The sequence below is a fragment of the Neomonachus schauinslandi genome, chromosome 12 (genome assembly GCF_002201575.2).
Source record: "Neomonachus schauinslandi chromosome 12, ASM220157v2, whole genome shotgun sequence".
In the NCBI taxonomy this organism is placed as follows: Eukaryota; Metazoa; Chordata; class Mammalia; order Carnivora; family Phocidae; genus Neomonachus; species Neomonachus schauinslandi.
Window position 1 is genome coordinate 21247937 of NC_058414.1, and position 18189 is coordinate 21266125.

Below are 18189 nucleotides of genomic sequence, written 5' to 3' on the forward strand. Positions count from 1 at the left end.
GTCGGTTAAGCGACTGCCTTGGGCTCAGGTCATGATCCTGGAGTCCCGGGATCGAGCCCCACATCGGGCTCCCCCTGCTCAGCCGGGAGTCTGCTTCTCCCTCTCCATCTGCCTGCCGCTCGCCCTGCTTGTGCTCTCTCTCTCTCTCTCTGGCAAATAAATAAATAAAATCTTCAAAATAAATAAAATTCTCTTCACTGGTTTCTTGTGTGTCCATTAAACACATTACGGGTTTGGTAGGACTAGTGATAAAAGCAGAAACAATACAATGAAAGGATGGAGGCTCTTTTTTTTTTTTTTTAAGATTTTATTTATTTATTTGACAGAGAGATAGAGAGAGAGAACAAGTAGGCAGAGAGGCAGGCAGAGGGAGAGGGAGAAGCAGGCTCCCCGCTGAGCAGTGAGCCCGATGTGGGGCTCGATCCCAGAACCCTGGGATCATGACCTGAGCCGAAGGCAGCTGCTTAACCAACTGAGCCACCCAGGCGCCCCAGGATGGAGGCTCTTAATAAGAATGTTTTCAGCTATTAATCAAACCTTTCTTTTCCCCTCCTCTTCCTCCCCTTGGAGGGCCTCACAGTGGTCTCAGGCTGTGGCCCAGAACCACCCGCTGTCCGTCTCCTTGAAGGACCCTTCTTAGGACTGAAACCTGCCCCAGTAGGCCCTCTCCCACTCCCAGGGCATCACCGTGACCTCAGACCTCACGGCTTTCGGCTTTCCCCCGGCTGCCCAGGCCTGGCCTGCCCTCTGTGGATCCAAAAGCATCAAATATAAATAAGAGAGCGGCAGCACAGTGAGCTGCCTGCTGACAAAAGTTGAGATTTCCCACTACACACCAAGCTATAATTAACAGGAGGCGACGCCAAAAACAACAAAGGAGCTTCAAGGAAACTGCTAAAATACTCTCCAGTTTTTAACTACATACACATTCTTTTCTACTCACCCACCCACCCCCATTCTCCCTATTGTGCTCAGAAACTCTTCTGAAACCACAGATTATAGCAAGACACCAATAGCTACCGCTTAGTGGCAGGAAGGAGGTGTGCAGAAAGAAGCTTCACAGAGACCACATACGGAGCCAACAGAGGTCACTTTTGAGAAACAGAAAAGCTGTTCTTAGAACCAGAAGGAAATTAGATAATCCAAGCCCAGGTTACTTAATGGGGTTAAGACTGTGTGTGTGTATTTGTGCATGCGTGCGTGTGTGCGTGTGAAGGGGGCACAAATGAAGTAAGAAGCAGCTACTAGGTCCTCTAAGGACAATCTGTAAGAACTCCTCCAGTGTGGACTAGCTTGAGGCGCAGTGGGAAAGACGAGTTCTATGTGGTTTAGGTTGAGCCCCATAATTCTCCATCTTGAGAAAACGTCCCTCTCCAAAGAGTATTCCTGCGAATTGCCATAATATCATCCTCAGTGATGACTCAACCCCTTAGGAAGGATTTTCTAGAGAACTAACCCTACCCTACCCCTTACCTCCAATCTCCCCCTTTCTCTACAAGCCCTTTGGGAACCACCATCATACTTGGGGCAGCAGAGTTGGAACTCCAGCGCAGTGTGGAGGCCAGCAAGGAAGCCATGCACGGTGTGCTTTTGTTTCTCCCTGGAAGGACTTACCTTCATGAAAGGCAATGGGATCTCTTCCGTCACAAGGGTTATTCCAGGAATTTCCTAGGGTGGGGGAAAAACACACACACAACTGCTTAACGTATCAACCACCACAAGCTTGAGCCTTCAGGAAGTGTTTTCTGCACAGACAGAAGCTGAGGGCAGCTCCCAGTTTGCTAACCTCTACTTTAAATAAACCTTAGGGTTTATAAATAACAGTGAACATAACCCATCTCTTGCCTTGGGAAGGGAAATATTCTTTAAAGTCATGATTACAATAGAGGACAGTCTTGGGGCGCCTGGGTGGCTCAGTTGTTAAGCGTCTGCCTTCAGCTCAGGTCATGATCTCAGAGTCCTGGGATCGAGCCCCACATCGGGCTCCCTGCTCCGTGAGGAGCCTGCTTCTCCCTCTCCCACTACCCCTGCTTGTGTTCCCTCTCTCGCTGTATCTCTCCCTGTCAAATAAATAAATAAAATCTTAAAAAAAAAGAAAAAGTGACCCACCTGAGCAGGAACAGAAAGCTATCATTGGCAGTTCAGCTAGTGGCTCACCCATTTGCCCAGAAATCACTTATGTTAGGTCATGAAGTCAGATTTCCCTATTGCATTGAAAAATAACCAAGGGCGCCTGGGTGGCTCAGTTGGTTAAGTGACTGCCTTCAGCTCAGGTCATGATCCCAGGGTCCTGGGATCGAGTCCCGCATCGGGTTCCCTGCTCTGCGGGGAGCCTGCTTCTCCCTCTCCCACTCCCCCTGCTTGTGTTCCCTCTCTCGCTGTGTCTCTCTCTGTCAAATAAATAAATAAAATCTTAAAAAAAAAAAAGACGACAATCTCTGAAGGAAAGGAGAAAACTATTAGGAATACGGAGCAAATAGTGTATTCTTTACACATTTCATTTTAAGAACAAATAAGGCAAATTACATGGGCACTATCAAATGTAATAATAAGGGGGACACGTTTCTTCTTTGTTTATTGTTCCTTCCTCCCTCTTCTTCTCTTTTGCTTAAATGTATTATATTATAGTTGACCCCTGCCTCCCTAGAAGGAACCAAAATTAATGGGGTTCTTTTTTTACTTTAGTCAAAGTTCTTCTTCACCTCATCCTCTACCATAATTCCAGAAATAAAAGATCCCCATAAAGAGCTGATGCAGCAGTATCACCATGGCAAATACGAAAGATGTACAATCCATGTCAGGAAATCCGAATTATAACATTGTGAGCATTAAAACAAAAATTACAATAAAAATATAAACTTCCAAAATGGCCCTTCATTCAGTCATTTTGGAAGTGTGTTTCTATATTAACCGTGTAGATTAGCCTCTCAGCTAGTGAATTCATCTTTTATTTTCTAAAAAAAAAGGTAGATGATACATGAGAAAATAATTTAGAAAGTGTACTGTAGAAATAAAATCTTGTATTTGTCTAGAACTTAAATGTACTAGATTTTTACTGATATACAACATTCCTGTGGAAAGGGGCACCACAGCAATGTAGAAATAAGTTTCCAGAATATTCAAACAACCGAGTTGTCCACTGTGACCACAAAAAGTCTGTGTTAAGAATATATTTTGTGTTTCACTTATCACTACTCGGTAAGAGAAGACACTTCAAAAAAGCATTAAAATTCATTACAGCTCTAGGTCTTAAAATAGGAATAACAAGGCTAATTGTTTGCAAAGCATAATTCAGGATTATTTATATGAAAGAACACTATATGTTCTAGTATCTTAAAAAAAAATCCAATTCAGTTATTTACAGAAATAATCTGTCTCCACACAGAAGTATGATATTAATACTTTTTATGATATTAATATTTTTTATTCTGGCAACTGTTTATTAAGGTGTAGGAATAAGAGCATTTGTAGATTAGGAAAAGAAAAGGCAAATGATTTACATCATTGCTAAAGAGAAGCAGGGACTCAGAATTTCAGGATTAGAAGAGACCTTTAAGGTAACCTACTCCAACACCCTGAAGTTTAGAGCAACGTGGTAAACCCTAAAATAAGCTCAGTAGATGGTGGTTAGAACTGTGGGTTTTTTATATTAACTCTCATAGGACTTCCTGACATCACTCTGGAGGTCTACAATCGCTCCTCCGCCCCACAGTCATGAGAAATGCAAAAGTGAGGAATTGCCTCTCCAGATGAGCCTCTCACATGCCATCCAGTTAACACGTGCTCCATCTTTAAACACAACTCTGGAAACTAGAGGGGTTCCCGGGCCCCTCCTCCCAGACACTGAACTGGAGGATGACAGGGCTGGGTGGTGAGGGAAGGAAACATAGAGGTGCATTTCCTGACTCCCCGTGGTTTAACCTGCAAACTTCCTGCCACATCACCATAGACGCTGCATGTATATTCACAAGAGTTCTCAAAGCAAACAGTGCTTGGAGACGAAATGAGCTCATCTTTCCCTTGTTATTCTACAGTGAGGCAAGAACATTTAAAAACCCTTAACGGTAAAAGACAAAAGGGTCTTTAGGAAAACACTACCGTTGTGCATACCGAACATTTAGAAATTAATCAGACATACCTGCCTCTATTTAAATAGTCTAAATACAAAATGGGCAAGTGTCACAATTTATCCCAGTACTTATTTTCCGATGTCTGTGTTACCTAAATTCAATTTATTTTTCTAAATGCCTTCTTGATATAAACCTCTGCCTCAAGACTAAGCATGTAGTTCTAACATCTAAGTATGAAAGAAGAAACCTTTTTCGGGGCAGCCTGAAACCTCTTTCAGGGTTTTCACTTTCTGATCCAACAGATCTCAGTTTACTGCACCATGTTCTAGAGAAAATAAACAAAATTTTAGCTCAGCACCTCCCAATTGAAAAATTGGGAGCAAGGGCCAAGAGGAAGAAAAGGTTGAATGGAGTGAATTTGCTTAAGATTACTAACTTTTACTGATCTTGAGGCTCTACAGTTATTACAAACTTTCCTTATGAGGCTGGGAAAAGGGGTCAATCTACGTAGGAAATAGAACAGCTTACAACAACAGCAGTGGTCCGGCCATTCCTTAGGTTTATAAGAATATTTTAATCCTCTCTAGTTGCTAAAAAAATATATACCATTTGAAGATGACAGAGGTTTCATTCTGCTTAGTAGTAAGAAGAGTGACACATATCCTGTACCTTCTCCTTCAATTCTCCTATTTTATATCACTACCTGGCTAACAGCAAGGATTCACGATTATTTTTCTGCCAGGAATCTCCAACTCAGATCCTTATCAGTCAAAATAAACAAATGAAATCACAGCCACGGGTACTGTGACAGGGATGTCCTACAACGGACCCATAACTGTGAATCAATTTTAGTTACATAATACAAAGTGTTAACTTACTGTATTCCAAGTGAGCACTGAGGAATATGGCAAAAGTTTATCCATGTTACTTGTCTCTGGGTATATGCTCCAATATGAAGAAGCTGAGTAGATTTTTGAAAGAAAAAAAAAAGAAAGAAAGAGATGGTTTAATAAGAATAAGGCAGTAGACACTGTAATTCACCAAAACAAGCAAACCCCCCAAAAGTTTTTATTGCCTTATCCTTATCTTCAAAAGGCTAACCATTATGGTTCTACCTTTATGAAACGTTCAAGTTCTGCTCTTTACAGTGAGAATCATTAAAAAAAAAAATTATTTGGCACTTCTATCTAACCCAAAATGACATTATTCCACTTCACACAGAAACTGAACTAAGAAAGTTTTTTATATCTTACTGGGAAAAAAAAAAAAATCACTAATAAGGTTAGAGAATGTATCTCATCAGTCTCCGAACCATCGTAGCTTCTCACAAGACCACAAGAGAACGAAATTTAATTAGCTGTGACTGAAATAGAGTAAAAAAAAAAAAAAAAGAAATGCTTCTAACCAACATTTTGACAGGTTGAGGCATTATCAATTTGCTGCTTTCCCTCCAGCAAAACGGTCAAGGATTCAACTTACTATGCACCATCAGCAACACCTACCAATTATAAATTCCTGAATGAGGTCAAATGAATGGCAGGCAGAGATATTCTCAGAAATCCACTGAATAATCTTTAAAAAGTAAGAAGACAAATCTGTTGGTATTTACATCTGCACCCTGCCCCCACCACCAAAGAAGTACAAAATGTATGTGAATCTTTTAAAATTCTGTATCTATTTTGGAACTGCCGAAGAATATACTCACTTCCCTTCAAGGCACATAATGCAAGACTGTGGCTTAAGCAGTCTTATAAATCAGGTCCATTTTACATATCTTTTTTTAATAAATGCCCTTGTCTGAAATCCAAATAAGACTTCTTCAACCCCATGTTTGTTTTTGCTAGAGTAGGTCATGTTATAGCAAAGTACCAGTGTGAAGAGCTGGTGGATACAGGAGAAAACCAAACCAAATCACACCCCAAAGCTCGAAGGCAGCAGACCTGGGTTTGAGTCCAGCTCAGACATCAGTGTGAACGTTGGCACACCGCTTAATCTTCGTGAGCATCACTGTATGGTCCTCCCAAGGGTATGTTGTAACAACAACTCAGTCTCCACAACCATCCTCACCTGCTGGAGGACTGAAACTTCTTGTTCCCAGCCTTAGACACTATGAGGCTTACCTAGCCACAGAGCATTCTCACATTTCTGCTCCTACCAATAAATAAGTGGGTTTTTTTTTTTTTTAAGATTTTATTTATTTGTCAGAGAGAGAGAAAGCGCACAAGCAGGGGGAGCGGTAGACAGAGGGAGAATGCCGGGCTCCGTTCCAGGGCCCTGGGATCATGACCTGAGCCAAAGGCAGGTGGCTTAACCAACTGAGCCACCCAGCCGTCCCAATAAGTGGTTGTTTTTATTTCTAAGCCTATTCATGCTGGTTGTACTTATCTTCACAATTAGGTAATTTAATAAAATATTACCACAGACGAGTGAAATATGGAAGCAAAAAGAGTGTTGTTTGGTCAATAAAAGTTGAATGCTTCGGAAAGACTCAAAGTCATGTCCAAAACACTCACTAAAAAAAACTATGTGTGAGACAACTGTAAAAGATTAGAAAAAATTGCCCAATAGATACGGATGGTTTTGAAAGGATCTTTAAAATATGGCTCTCCTTAGGTTAAAAAAAAGAAGAAAGTAAGATTAAGAAAAAAAAAGGGAGAAGAAGAAAGTAATAGGAAGTCAGAGACAGCACATTACTAGTGGTTTTTATGTAAGAAAAATGATTTTGACAGTATGGAGTTTCCTCAAAAAGTTGAAAATAGAGCTACCCTACGACCCAGCAATTGCACTACTGGGTATTTATCCCAAAGATACAAATGTAGGGATCCGAAGGGGTACATGCAGCCCAATGTTTATAGCAGCAATGTCCACAATAGCCAAACTATGGAAAGAGCCAAGATGTCCATCGACAGATGAATGGATAAAGAAGATGTGGGGATACACACACAATGGAATATTAGGCAGCCAAAAAAATGAGATCTTGCCATTTGCAATAACGTGGATGGAACTAGAGGGTATCATGCTAAGCCAAATAAGCCAATCAGAGAAAGATAATTATCATATGATCTCACTGCTATGAGGAATTTGAGAAACAAGACAGATGATCATAGGGGAAGAGAGGAAAAAGTGAAACAAGATGAAACCAGAGAGGGAGACAAACCATAAGAGACTCTTAATCTCAGGAAACAAACTGAGGGTTGCTGGAGTGGAGGGGGTGGGAGGGATGGGGTGGCTGGGTGATGGACATTGGGGAGGGTATGTGCTATGGTGAGTGCTATGAATTGTGTAAGACTGATGAATCACAGACCTGTACCCCTGAAACAAATAATACATTATATGTTAATAAAAAATAAAAAAAGAAAGAAAAATGATTTTGAACTCCAACCAGCTAATATACAAAGAAAGAGTCTTAATCTACATCAAAAGATAGGTGAATAAATGTACTTTTTTTTTTTTTTGGTTTTAGGCTAAAATAAAATGTTTAAGATATCTTTTCTTCAATTACCCAACCACCCATTGGTCCCAATCAAGTCTAATAGGGGGGTTTCTCCAACTTCACAGGACAGCTGTAAAATTAAATGACAAAACATGTGAAAGTGCTTCATAAATTAAATTGTGCAATATAAATATAAATATAAACTATCTTCATTAAAATGTAATAAATATATGCCACCAGATTTTAGTTCTTTTGATGCTACACACCAAATACAGACCAGGAGCAAAAGTAGGTATTTGAGAAACTACTATTTACCGAGCACTTTCTTGGAATGTTACTGATACAGCTAATGTGTATGCACAGTATGGAAAAGAGAGTAGTCAAAAGAACAGACATGCTCACAGTCTGAGGTCTGGTTGGGGTCCATAAAAAAGAAGCACAAGAAGAGAGTATGTTCAAATCAGGATGGAGACCATACACTTCGATTAATTATTACCAAACAAAAATGGCATCTGTTCCTTTCAACCACAAACGTATACAGCTGGTGTTGTCTATTTGCCAGTTTTTAAACTGAAGCTACATCACCACCTTGGCTTCCAGGAACTGGGGGTCTCGGCCCCAGGAGAGCACACAGTGCAATGCGCCCATCTTCTCATAGTCGAGCTGCGTGTTCCATAGGAACTGTAGTAAGTACGACTGGTTGAGGACCGCCCTGGAGAGCTTTCCAGAACACCAATCCAGTACCAGGGACCCTGAGAGTGACTGTAAAGGACTATGAGGTAGCATATCGACCACTTCATTGTTTCCTGGCCAAAAAAAAAAGGAGGTCAGCAAATAAAAGAAACCCCACTCACCCCCACCCAAATACAAACAGTGCCAAGACAAATCCAAATGGGCCACATTCAGGAGGGAAAGACCACAGCAATACCTGTCAGAAACAAACTGTGGCAGATCAGGTCCGGATGTTGGATGTTGAGTAGATGAAAGAAATGACCAGGTAAGTAAACAGCCACATAATAATCTGTAGACGAGGAAGATATAATTTATCTGCATGTGGCAAGAGCTGCACAGACAAAGAGAAAGCCCAGAACTTCACAGTATCCCTATTTGTCTTTGAACCTCTTAAAACACAAAAGTTTTGATCAACGTGATACTAAACTGTCTGATGTCAGTACATTTCATCTTACTAGCCAGGTCTCATTTATTTCTATCTGTTGCTAGTTTTCTTCATACATTTAGCCATGGTTATTTTAATTGATATGTGTAATTTTGAGTCTAAGTGAATTGTGGCTTTATATGAACTTAAATGACCTCTGAAAGCAAATTAGAAAAAAAAAAACCAAGCAATATGAATTATTCCTTTATCTGATAGTCTGGGAATAGCTTATAATGGGAATTTCCCTCCTCATTTCTGCCAGTTGGGGGGAGCTCTAAAATTTTGTTTCCTATGTTTGCCCACTCGTCGTCATCATCACTATCGTCATCGTCATTTTGTTTAGAGAACCCTTAAATTGATATTCATCAAAACAATCTCTTGTTTTATGTAATCTCACACTTGACGAAGTACTAATATATTTCCTTGCATAGCGAGCTGCCGAGAATTCACACCTTCACAGTACCTGCATTTGATAATTTTGTACCAAAAACACTTGTACACATATTGAGACAAGGTGTAAAAATTTCTGGAGAATGGGAAGGTGGAAGTAGCCCTTGCCAATAATTTTTCACACAATAGCAGTGAATTTCATACAGATGACACATTTAGATTATAAGTGCGCCAGCTGGACTCTTTTTTCCTAAGAAGCAAAGAAATACATGCTAATCATTTGCATAGAAGGCATTCAGTGGAATGGAAAGGAAAGGAAAGAGGATGTAAAACTCAAAGCAGTTGACTTAAGTAAGTGTCCTCTTGGTCACCGGGGATTAAGTGATGTTAAAGCGAGTCGCACAGGGTGCCTGGGTGGCTCAGTCAGTTAATTGTCTGCCTTCGGCTCGGGTCATGATCTCAGGGTCCTGGGATCGAGCCCTGTGTTGGGCTCCCTGCTCAGCGGGAAGCCTGCTTCTCTCCCACCCTCCCTGCTTGTGTTCCTTCCCTCTCTATGTCTCTCTCTCTCTCTGTTGAATAAATAAATAACATCTTAAAAAAAAAAAGCCAGTAGCACAAATGGCTGCAATAATATTCTTATTACGGCAACACTTAAGTAAAAAAACACAAATAATGATATAATTGGGTATGGTGGAAAGGGTTTAGGCATCAAATGACCCAAATTAATTCTTAGCCCTAGCATTTAACCAGTTAACTAGGGTGGTAACTACATCCCTGGGAGAGGAGGCATTTGGAAATATATGAGGGTGTTTTGAGTTGTCGCAATCATTGGAGTGGAAGGGGGAGTCCTCCTGCCATTTGGTGAAGGTCATTAAAACCCTCAATGTGCAGGACACTCTCACTCAAAAAGTACTGTCTCATCAAAAACGTCAACAGTGCCTGTGGTAGGCCAAATGATGACCCTCAAAGATGTTCATGTGCTAATCCCAGAGCCTGTGAATATGTTACCTGAAGTGATAAAAGGCACTTTGCAGATGGGATCAAGGATCCTGGGATGTGGAAAGTATCCTGGAGTATTCAAGTGGACTCAATGTAACCATAAATATGTTTACAGAAGGGAGGACGAGGGAGAGTGGACTACAGAGGAGAGGATCATGCAAGGATGAAAGAGATGGGAGTGATGTGGTCATAAACCAAGAAATGCTAGCATCGAGATGCTGGAGGAGGCCAAGGATGAATTCCTTCCCAGAATATCCGGAAGGAACCATTTCTACCCACACTTTGACTTTAGCCCCTCAAAATTCATTTCAGAATTCTGACCTCCAGAACCAAAAGACAAAGTTTATGTTGTTTTAAGCCCTAAATCTGTGATAATTTGTTATAGCAGCAATAAGAAACTAACACAGTGCCTCTGATAAGAAACACCAAAAGGAGCCTGGGCACACACCTTTCTGAGCCTCAGTTTCATTATCTGTATAATGAGGATAACATCACCAAGCAGGATTGTTGTAAGGATCAAGATACCCGAAACAACATGCTTAGCATATAGTATTCATTTTTAAAATAGTAGGTTTTTATTAACAAACATATCTTTCTTATATAGAGGTGTTTGGGTTTATGGAAAACTTCTCCAAAACTCTCTTTTTTAATATTTTAATCAATATAAGTCCCTTTTAACAGGGTGACAATTTAGGACAAGTGCATGCAATTAATAGGAAAAAAAGACATCACTCAAAAAGCAATACTGTTGTCATAAAAATTACCTAGTTTTAATCTTGGGTATAATTTTGTGCCAAGAAGATAAAATGCGTATAGGAAGGAAACATAACTTATGCAAGAGCCTATTTTACAAAGCTCTAGGATTTCTGCCGACTCCACAGTCTGAAGACCATAGATTAAATCATGCCTGCCCTTTTCTAGAGTCATTCTCAGGGGGAAAAAAAGGAAGGCTATCTTTGACCTCACAAAATGCTAAGTTTTTTTTTTAGTGGAAAGTTTCCCACATCACTGTTGAGATGGGATGTTGATGTAGCATTCTCTGATAAGAATCAAGTCTCAGACCCAGGAAACCTTATATTTATCTCTCTTACCACAGGAAGCCGTAGAATCAGCCCTCTCTAAGGCAATTTCCCACAGGTTCAAAGCTCATGTTAACATTTACCACATACTGGCCCACTCAGCATTCGCTATCTCACCTCATCTATAGTATTGTTCAAAAGAAAAATCTTTTTTATGAACTTTATCATTTTCGTTCTCATTTCGCCCAGATCCCTCATATCACACCTTCCTAAACCTTTATCGTGATAGTAGACAGACTGGGGAACAGGAATAGGAAAACATATTAAAGAATCACGTGCTCTAAACCTGAAGTTTTTCTTTTTTGAATATTGTGCCATGTCCCATAGGTGGGCAAGTAATAGTTCTGTTACTTAGTCTTGTGCTAACCTGTATGTGCCCCTCATCCCAACTGATATGGAAAAGCAGCTTTTGGTAGGTTGGTACAATAAACCCTTTCTTGATTTTCTTCATTATAGACTCCATTAATATGTTCAAACCTAACACTCAAGTTCCCTTACTATATTTACTCAATGAAAATCAACACATTCAAGCTGATCCCTAAATCATTTATATGACTTGGAAGCTCTTAGCAATTAGCAACAGGGAATGGGCAATTTCTCAAAGAACTTTGTCCTCTCTAGAATCAAGGGACAACATGATGTATTATTTCTCATAGGCTTTTAGGGACCATCCCATTCACTGGCATCATTTTTTTTTAAAAGATTTATTTATTTGAAAGAGAGAGAGAGAGAACAAGTGGGGGCATGGTGGGGGAGGGAAGAAGGACATGGGGCTTGGGCACCTGGGTGGCTCAGATGGTTAAGCGTCTGCCTTCGGCTCAGGTCATGATCCCAGAGTCCTGGGATCGAGTTCCGCATCGGGCTTCCCGCTCCTTGGGAGCCTGCTTCTCCCTCTGTTTCTCTCTGTCTCTCATGAATAAATAAATAAAGTCTTTAAAAAAAATAAAAATAAAAATAAAAAAATAAAATAAAATAAAAAAAAAAAAGAAGGACATGGGGCTCGATCCCAGGACCCTAAGATCATGACCTGACCTGAAGGCAGATGCCTAACTGACTGAGCCACCCAGGCACCCCTGTCATCATTTTTATACTAACAAATGGCTTTTTAGGATTACTACTAAAAACATAGGAAAGCTCACAGCCTAGCTTCTCTAAAAAGGGAGGTGCATCCCCTCCCCAAAAGGCTGATCTGAATGGGGGACACAAATATGTTCATTGGGATTGGTCTGTAGGCCTAGAAAAAGATATAGGTCAGGAAAAAATATATTATGAAAACATTAACTAACTTAATACGGTTGACCCTTGAACAACAGAGAAGTTAGGGGTGCTAAGGTTTCCAGAGAAAACCTTCCCCTCTCAGGCTTCAAAAAGGTCAGTGGTTGTCATCACAATCCAAGTCCTACAGAGGCTGGAGAAAATGGGGTGCACAGATAAGAAAATGAGATATAAAAGGCTGACTATCACATGTACTCGAAAGGAGGGTCAGAGCAGAGAGATGCATCTCTCTCTCACTCACCAAGGTTGAGAAAAGTAAGGCCCTTAGTCACGTGTGAGTCAACACTCCCAAGAGCAGCAGTGAAGGTCTTGCTGTGCCCTGTGGAGAGAGAACAGGAAGCCCAGGAAAGAATGGTAAGAAACAAAGAGCCGTAATTCCACCCAAGGCTATTGCCCTATGTAATACTCTTAACCTTTACGAGCTGTGAGACTGACCTAGCAAGGGTCTCTGACTTCCAGATTTCATGGTTCTCTATCATTCTCTAAAAGCTCACACAGAAGGTAGATTACAGTGCAATCAGGATCCAATCGTTGTTCTGGGCTTGTTGTATAATATTAGATCTGATAAGATGGGTTGTGCAGAGACAGAAGGATCTGAAGGAATCTACAAGATCCAAGAGATGGAGGAGACCAGGTGGCTCACTGGCCCTCATGGTTTACCTCATGTTCTTGTCGTCATTAAGAGCTTCTGGGACTTCTCTCAGTCATTTAGAAGGGCAGTAGACTATCAGCTAAATCAATGTACTGGGTTTCACTCTCCACTTTTCTAACTCTTCATCAGAATTAGTAACCCTTAAGAAAACTTTCATTAAACTTTTATTTATGGTTTTAACCATTATATTAATCATTAGAAAAATGTATGAAAACTTTCCATAAAAGAAAAATCCAACTTATGCTATTAAAGCATGTCTACTTCTGAAGTGGCTTTTAGTTTCTTCATTATTGAGCTGTTAAACCTTTTTTATGTAGATTTCTAACTACTGAAGATACTGTTAGGCACTCCTGCAGAATAAACTCTGCTGTGGTCTGGCATGGTTTTTTTTTTTTAATTAAAAAAATTAATTCTACCCACAGTATGTACTACATAAATAGTAATTTTAAGGAACTAAACAAGCAAAATAAATGCGCCTTAGCACGGTTCAGACTAAAACTATTAAAGGGCACACTGGCCAACTACAGAACTAGAATAGCTTGGGCACTTGTCCCTGTAGGCTGACTGCCGACAAATCAGTTTCCTGGGCTGCAGATGTGGGAATCGAAATAAAGGTATTTTAGGTCTAGGACCTGTTGAGATCTGAGCTGATGGATGCTTTTAACTAAAACTCTATGTGACCTTGTAAGTTAAATATACTGATGTTTTCCAACTAGTAATAATAAAAAAGCAAACAAACACAAATAGACATATTTGGACAAATATGTCTATAAGGATTGGTCTACCTACAGGCCTAGAAAAAAAATATAGGTCGGGAAAATAATATAAAAATATTAGCTAACTCAATACAGTTGACCCTTGAACGACAGGGAGGTTAGGGGTGCAAACCCCTGAGCAGTCAAAAATCCACATGTAAGTTTTTGGGGAGTCAAAAGTTAACTACGAAGAGCCTACTGCTGACCAGAAGCCTTTCTGATAACATAAACTGTCAATTAATACAATTATATGTTGTATGTATTGTGTACTGTATTCTCACAGTAAAGAAAAATGTTATTAAAAGAAAGAAAAAGAAAAATGTAATTAAGAAAAATTATAAGGAAGAGAAAATACATTCACAGTACTATACTGTATTTTTTTAAAAACCCTGCATGTAAGTGGATCTGTGCTATTTAATTCCATGTGGTTCAAGGGTTAACTGTATTCATCATTAGTGAATTTTTTTAGGAAACATGTATTACATAGGCATACAGGTATAGAATGTACTGATAAAATTTATTACAAGGTAGTAGGACCTTAAAATTTATGTAACTTGCTACTATTTGGAAAAAGTGATTAGGTAAAAATAAAAAATTAAGAATAAATGACATGTACCTTTATGAAAGTAAAACACTGAATACGTGATTTTTTCCCAAGAGTCAAACTTCGGACTGTAACATACACACAAAGTTCCTAGAAGTAAGAAGGTATTATTTAGTAGAGCTGAAAAGAATCATAGACAAATAAAGTTTCCTAAGCCACTTAACCTTACTTCTCTTGCTTTAGATGTTCTGCCTCAACTTACCTCATAGATTATTCCCAAATTCTAAAAATGGTTTATTAACAAGCTGCTAAGAGGGGCGCCTGGGTGGCTCAGTTGGTTGAGCGGCTGCCTTCGGCTCAGGTCATGATCCTGGAGTCCCTGGATCGAGTCCCGCATCGGGCTCCCTGCTCGGCGGGGAGCCTGCTTCTCCCTCTGACCCTCCCCCCTCTCATGTGCTGTCTCTCTCATTCTCTCTGTCTCAAATAAATAAATAAAATCTTTAAAAAAAAAAAAAAAAAAAAAAAAAAAAAAAAAAAAAAAAAAAAAAAACAAGCTGCTAAGAAATTTCAATTCAACAATTACTCAGCACACACATAAGTAACGCACTGTGGTAAGCTACTGAAGAATAGGAAAAGGAATAGAAATACACTCTTGCATACGAAATCATGGGAGTCTAGAGGAGTTTACAAAAGAGATTCTCCTAATATACACATATTGCCCTGCTCTCTTATTTAGCTTGCCTTCTGGCCATTACCAATAGTTATAGACCCCAGTTTACCAAAATGCGTATCCTCTTTACAGACAGTTTCCAGTCTCCTTTTTTATCTGGAATTGGAAGGCAAACTGGGGCAATAAGAGCAAGTATGTGTTGGCCCACACCCACCCATATTTGGGTCACTGAGAACCTTGGCCCAAGTGCAAAGGAGAGAACTCCTGGCACAAAGTGGTTTTTCCAGATGAGCCCTGACCACCTTCACTTACCCCATCACTCCAGAACACTCTCAGCCTTCACCTCCTCTAGAATATGATGAACAGTCCAATGTGGAATATGTCCATCATCTCTAGCAGCTGTTGCTAGATATGTAGACTAGATAAGCTCATCAAAGACCTACCATGGAGGGCATTATGCCAAAACTGATACTTCTAGTGCTAACATTTATGTGATTACCTGAAACAGGAGATTTCCAGGGTGGAAAGGAACTTGACCAGGGTCTAGAAAGCTGGGTTCTAGTCCCAGAGCTAAAATTAACTAGCTGTGTGAATTCAATCATTACTCTACTTCAGTGAATAACAATATTTCCTCTATTATACTACACTAGGTCCTTTATCAAAGAATCATGGTGGTAAAAAAAAAAAAAAGCCCATTTTTCTCTAAGAAGGCTATTTAAGGACATTAATGAGCATTCTGTTATAATGTTTATCATTTGTGACCATTTTTACTAACATTTAAAACCGCACCATATTGTTAGAAGTACATTTTATTGCAGTATCTTAGATGGAAAATAACAAAAAAAAGAAAAATTTTATCAGGTAAAAATAGTAGCAATTCTGTTAGATGTAAAATTACTGTTATGCTTATTGAGTACACAATAATAACTTCTCTTTAAAATTACAGCAGACTCACTAAGAATCAAAGTAACACTATACTAAAGCATAAACAAAAATAGTAATTATAACAGTTAAAGAAGTTCCATGTACCACTTGGACTACTTTCATAAAGTAAACATACTACCAGCAAAAAACTACTGGTTCATCCTCCTCTTTTATGTTCTACGATCACAAGGAGAAAGAACTATTTAGCAAACATAGTTAAAACTTCAGCCGCTCTGGTAATAACAAAATAAAAATTTTTTAAAGGCACCGTATTTTTCCTTTCCCATTAGCAAAGTTTTTAAAATGATAATCAATTCTGTTAAGGGAGCAGCAGGAAGAGCATTCTCAAATAATAGAGGAGGAAACTAGTACAACCTCTCTGAAATATAGTTTTGTGGAGGATTAAATATATTCATACCTGTCGACCCAAATTCTTCTTGTAGGCATCTATCCTGAGACATGAATATGAAATGTCAACAACATAAAGAAGGTTATATCCCCCATTCTAGCAAATTCCTCCACATATCATCCTTTAGAGAATGGAGGTCATCATTTTTGTTTTGAAGAAAGTTAAAGTGAGGTGTAGAATAAATGTACCTAATTACTTACACCAAGAGCCATCTTTAGACCTCATAAGCAAATATTTCCAAATTCGGTTGTGGCTTATTTCCCTTTCCCAAGCCCAAAGTGGGGGCGGGGGGAGATAAAGACATAGCAAGGTGACATGGGATGTGCATAGACTCTATAAAGCTTGTCCCATCCATAGAATTTTCTTTGATAATGGAAATGTTTTATACATGCGCTGTCCAAATTGGTAGCCACTAGCTACATGTGACTATTGAGCACTCAGAATGTAGCTACTGTGACTGAGGAACTCTTTTTTATTTAACTTTAATTAACTTAAATGGCCACATGTAGCTAGTGGCTACCATAACGGACAACCCAATGGAGCCCTGCTTCTCATTACTTTGAGAGTACATTAAACTCACCTGGGACTCACAGATTCTCAAGCTTCCCATTAGATCAACTTAACCAGAATCTCTGAAGGTAAGATCCAGGCCAGGCATCAGTTTTTGTTTTTGTTTTTGTTTTTTTTAAGGGAGAGAAGGCTCTATGGGATGAGCAGAAGGAGAAGGAGAGAAAATCCCAAGCAGGCTCCATGCTCCAAGCCCCTGACATGGGGCTCTATCTCACGACCCTGAGATCATGACCTGAGCTGAAATCAAGAGTTAGATGCTCAACTGACCAAGCCACCCAGGCACCCAGGCATCAATATTTTTTAAATGTGCCTGGGGCAGGGTGCCTGGCTAGTTCAGTTGGTGGAATGTGCGACTCTTGATCTCAGGGTCATGGGTGTGAGCCCCATGTTGGGTGTAGAGATTACTTAAATAAGAAAATAAACTGAAAAAATAAATAAATATAATGTGACTGGGGCAAATTAATAAAATTCTCTAAACCTCAGTTTCCTCATCTGTAAATAAAGAAAATATAGAACCTACTTCATATAGTTCTTACATAAGAATTAAATGAGATAATATGTATAAAGCTCTGCTGAAGAAGTTATATCTGGCTATAAAGGTTAGCTGTGATTATTATTATTCCAGAATGATTTTGCTGCTATTTACAAGTTGGGGGAAGTTGCAGTTTGAAAAAACAAAGCATGCTCTTAATGGTGTATCCAGAAAGAGATGTTTAATAAATATTCATCAATGATGAAGATAAAATCTCAAAGTTGGCTAGCCTTTGGGAAACTATTTGGACAATGAAAGCTATTATGGACGAAGTTTTCCAAGGGAAATTATCTCATTGTAAAAGGCTCTATAAAATGCTAACACACAGGACTAATTCTGGGAACTTGTGGAGGGCAACTCTTGCAATTATATGAACAGGAAAGATAATGTACACTTTTCACCCCTCACCACCTCCCAGTAGATGGTGCACAAGAAAGAATGATAGCCACTGACTTAAGCGCAGCTGCACGGTTGACTATTAGACGGGACAGGAATAAGAATATTTCCTTCCCTTCACTGCCTTAGGAAGTCTCTGATTCACCCTCCTGCTAGGAACTATTTTTAAAAAACTACACAAACTGAATCTTAATACGGAAGCTTTTGCCCACCATCGCCTCTCATGAGCAACCCCCTCATCCAGATTTTAACCTCTCATGCCTTGGAAGGTAGGGGATTTCATTTCTTTCTTTCTTTCTTTCTTTCTTTCTTTCTTTCTTTCTTTCTTTCTTTCT

General features: G+C 39.5%; 1 protein-coding gene across 4 annotated transcripts in view; it reads right to left on the reverse strand.

Moving 5' to 3' along the window:
• The window catches only part of LOC110580172 (gamma-secretase activating protein), an 84356-nt gene that overhangs the window by 30027 nt on the left and 36140 nt on the right, over positions 1-18189 (reverse strand). For 3 of the 4 annotated variants that reach the window (XM_044920275.1, XM_044920276.1, XM_021689844.1), the window contains 7 exons: positions 14426-14503; positions 12644-12721; positions 8432-8524; positions 8092-8309; positions 5573-5642; positions 4949-5031; positions 1615-1668 (listed from right to left, as the gene is read on the reverse strand). In XM_044920275.1, the coding sequence (XP_044776210.1) occupies positions 1615-1668; positions 4949-5031; positions 5573-5642; positions 8092-8309; positions 8432-8524; positions 12644-12721; positions 14426-14503 (674 nt within the window). The remainder of the gene's footprint in view (positions 1-1614; positions 1669-4948; positions 5032-5572; positions 5643-8091; positions 8310-8431; positions 8525-12643; positions 12722-14425; positions 14504-18189) is intronic. The other variant, XM_044920274.1, reaches the window with a different exon arrangement.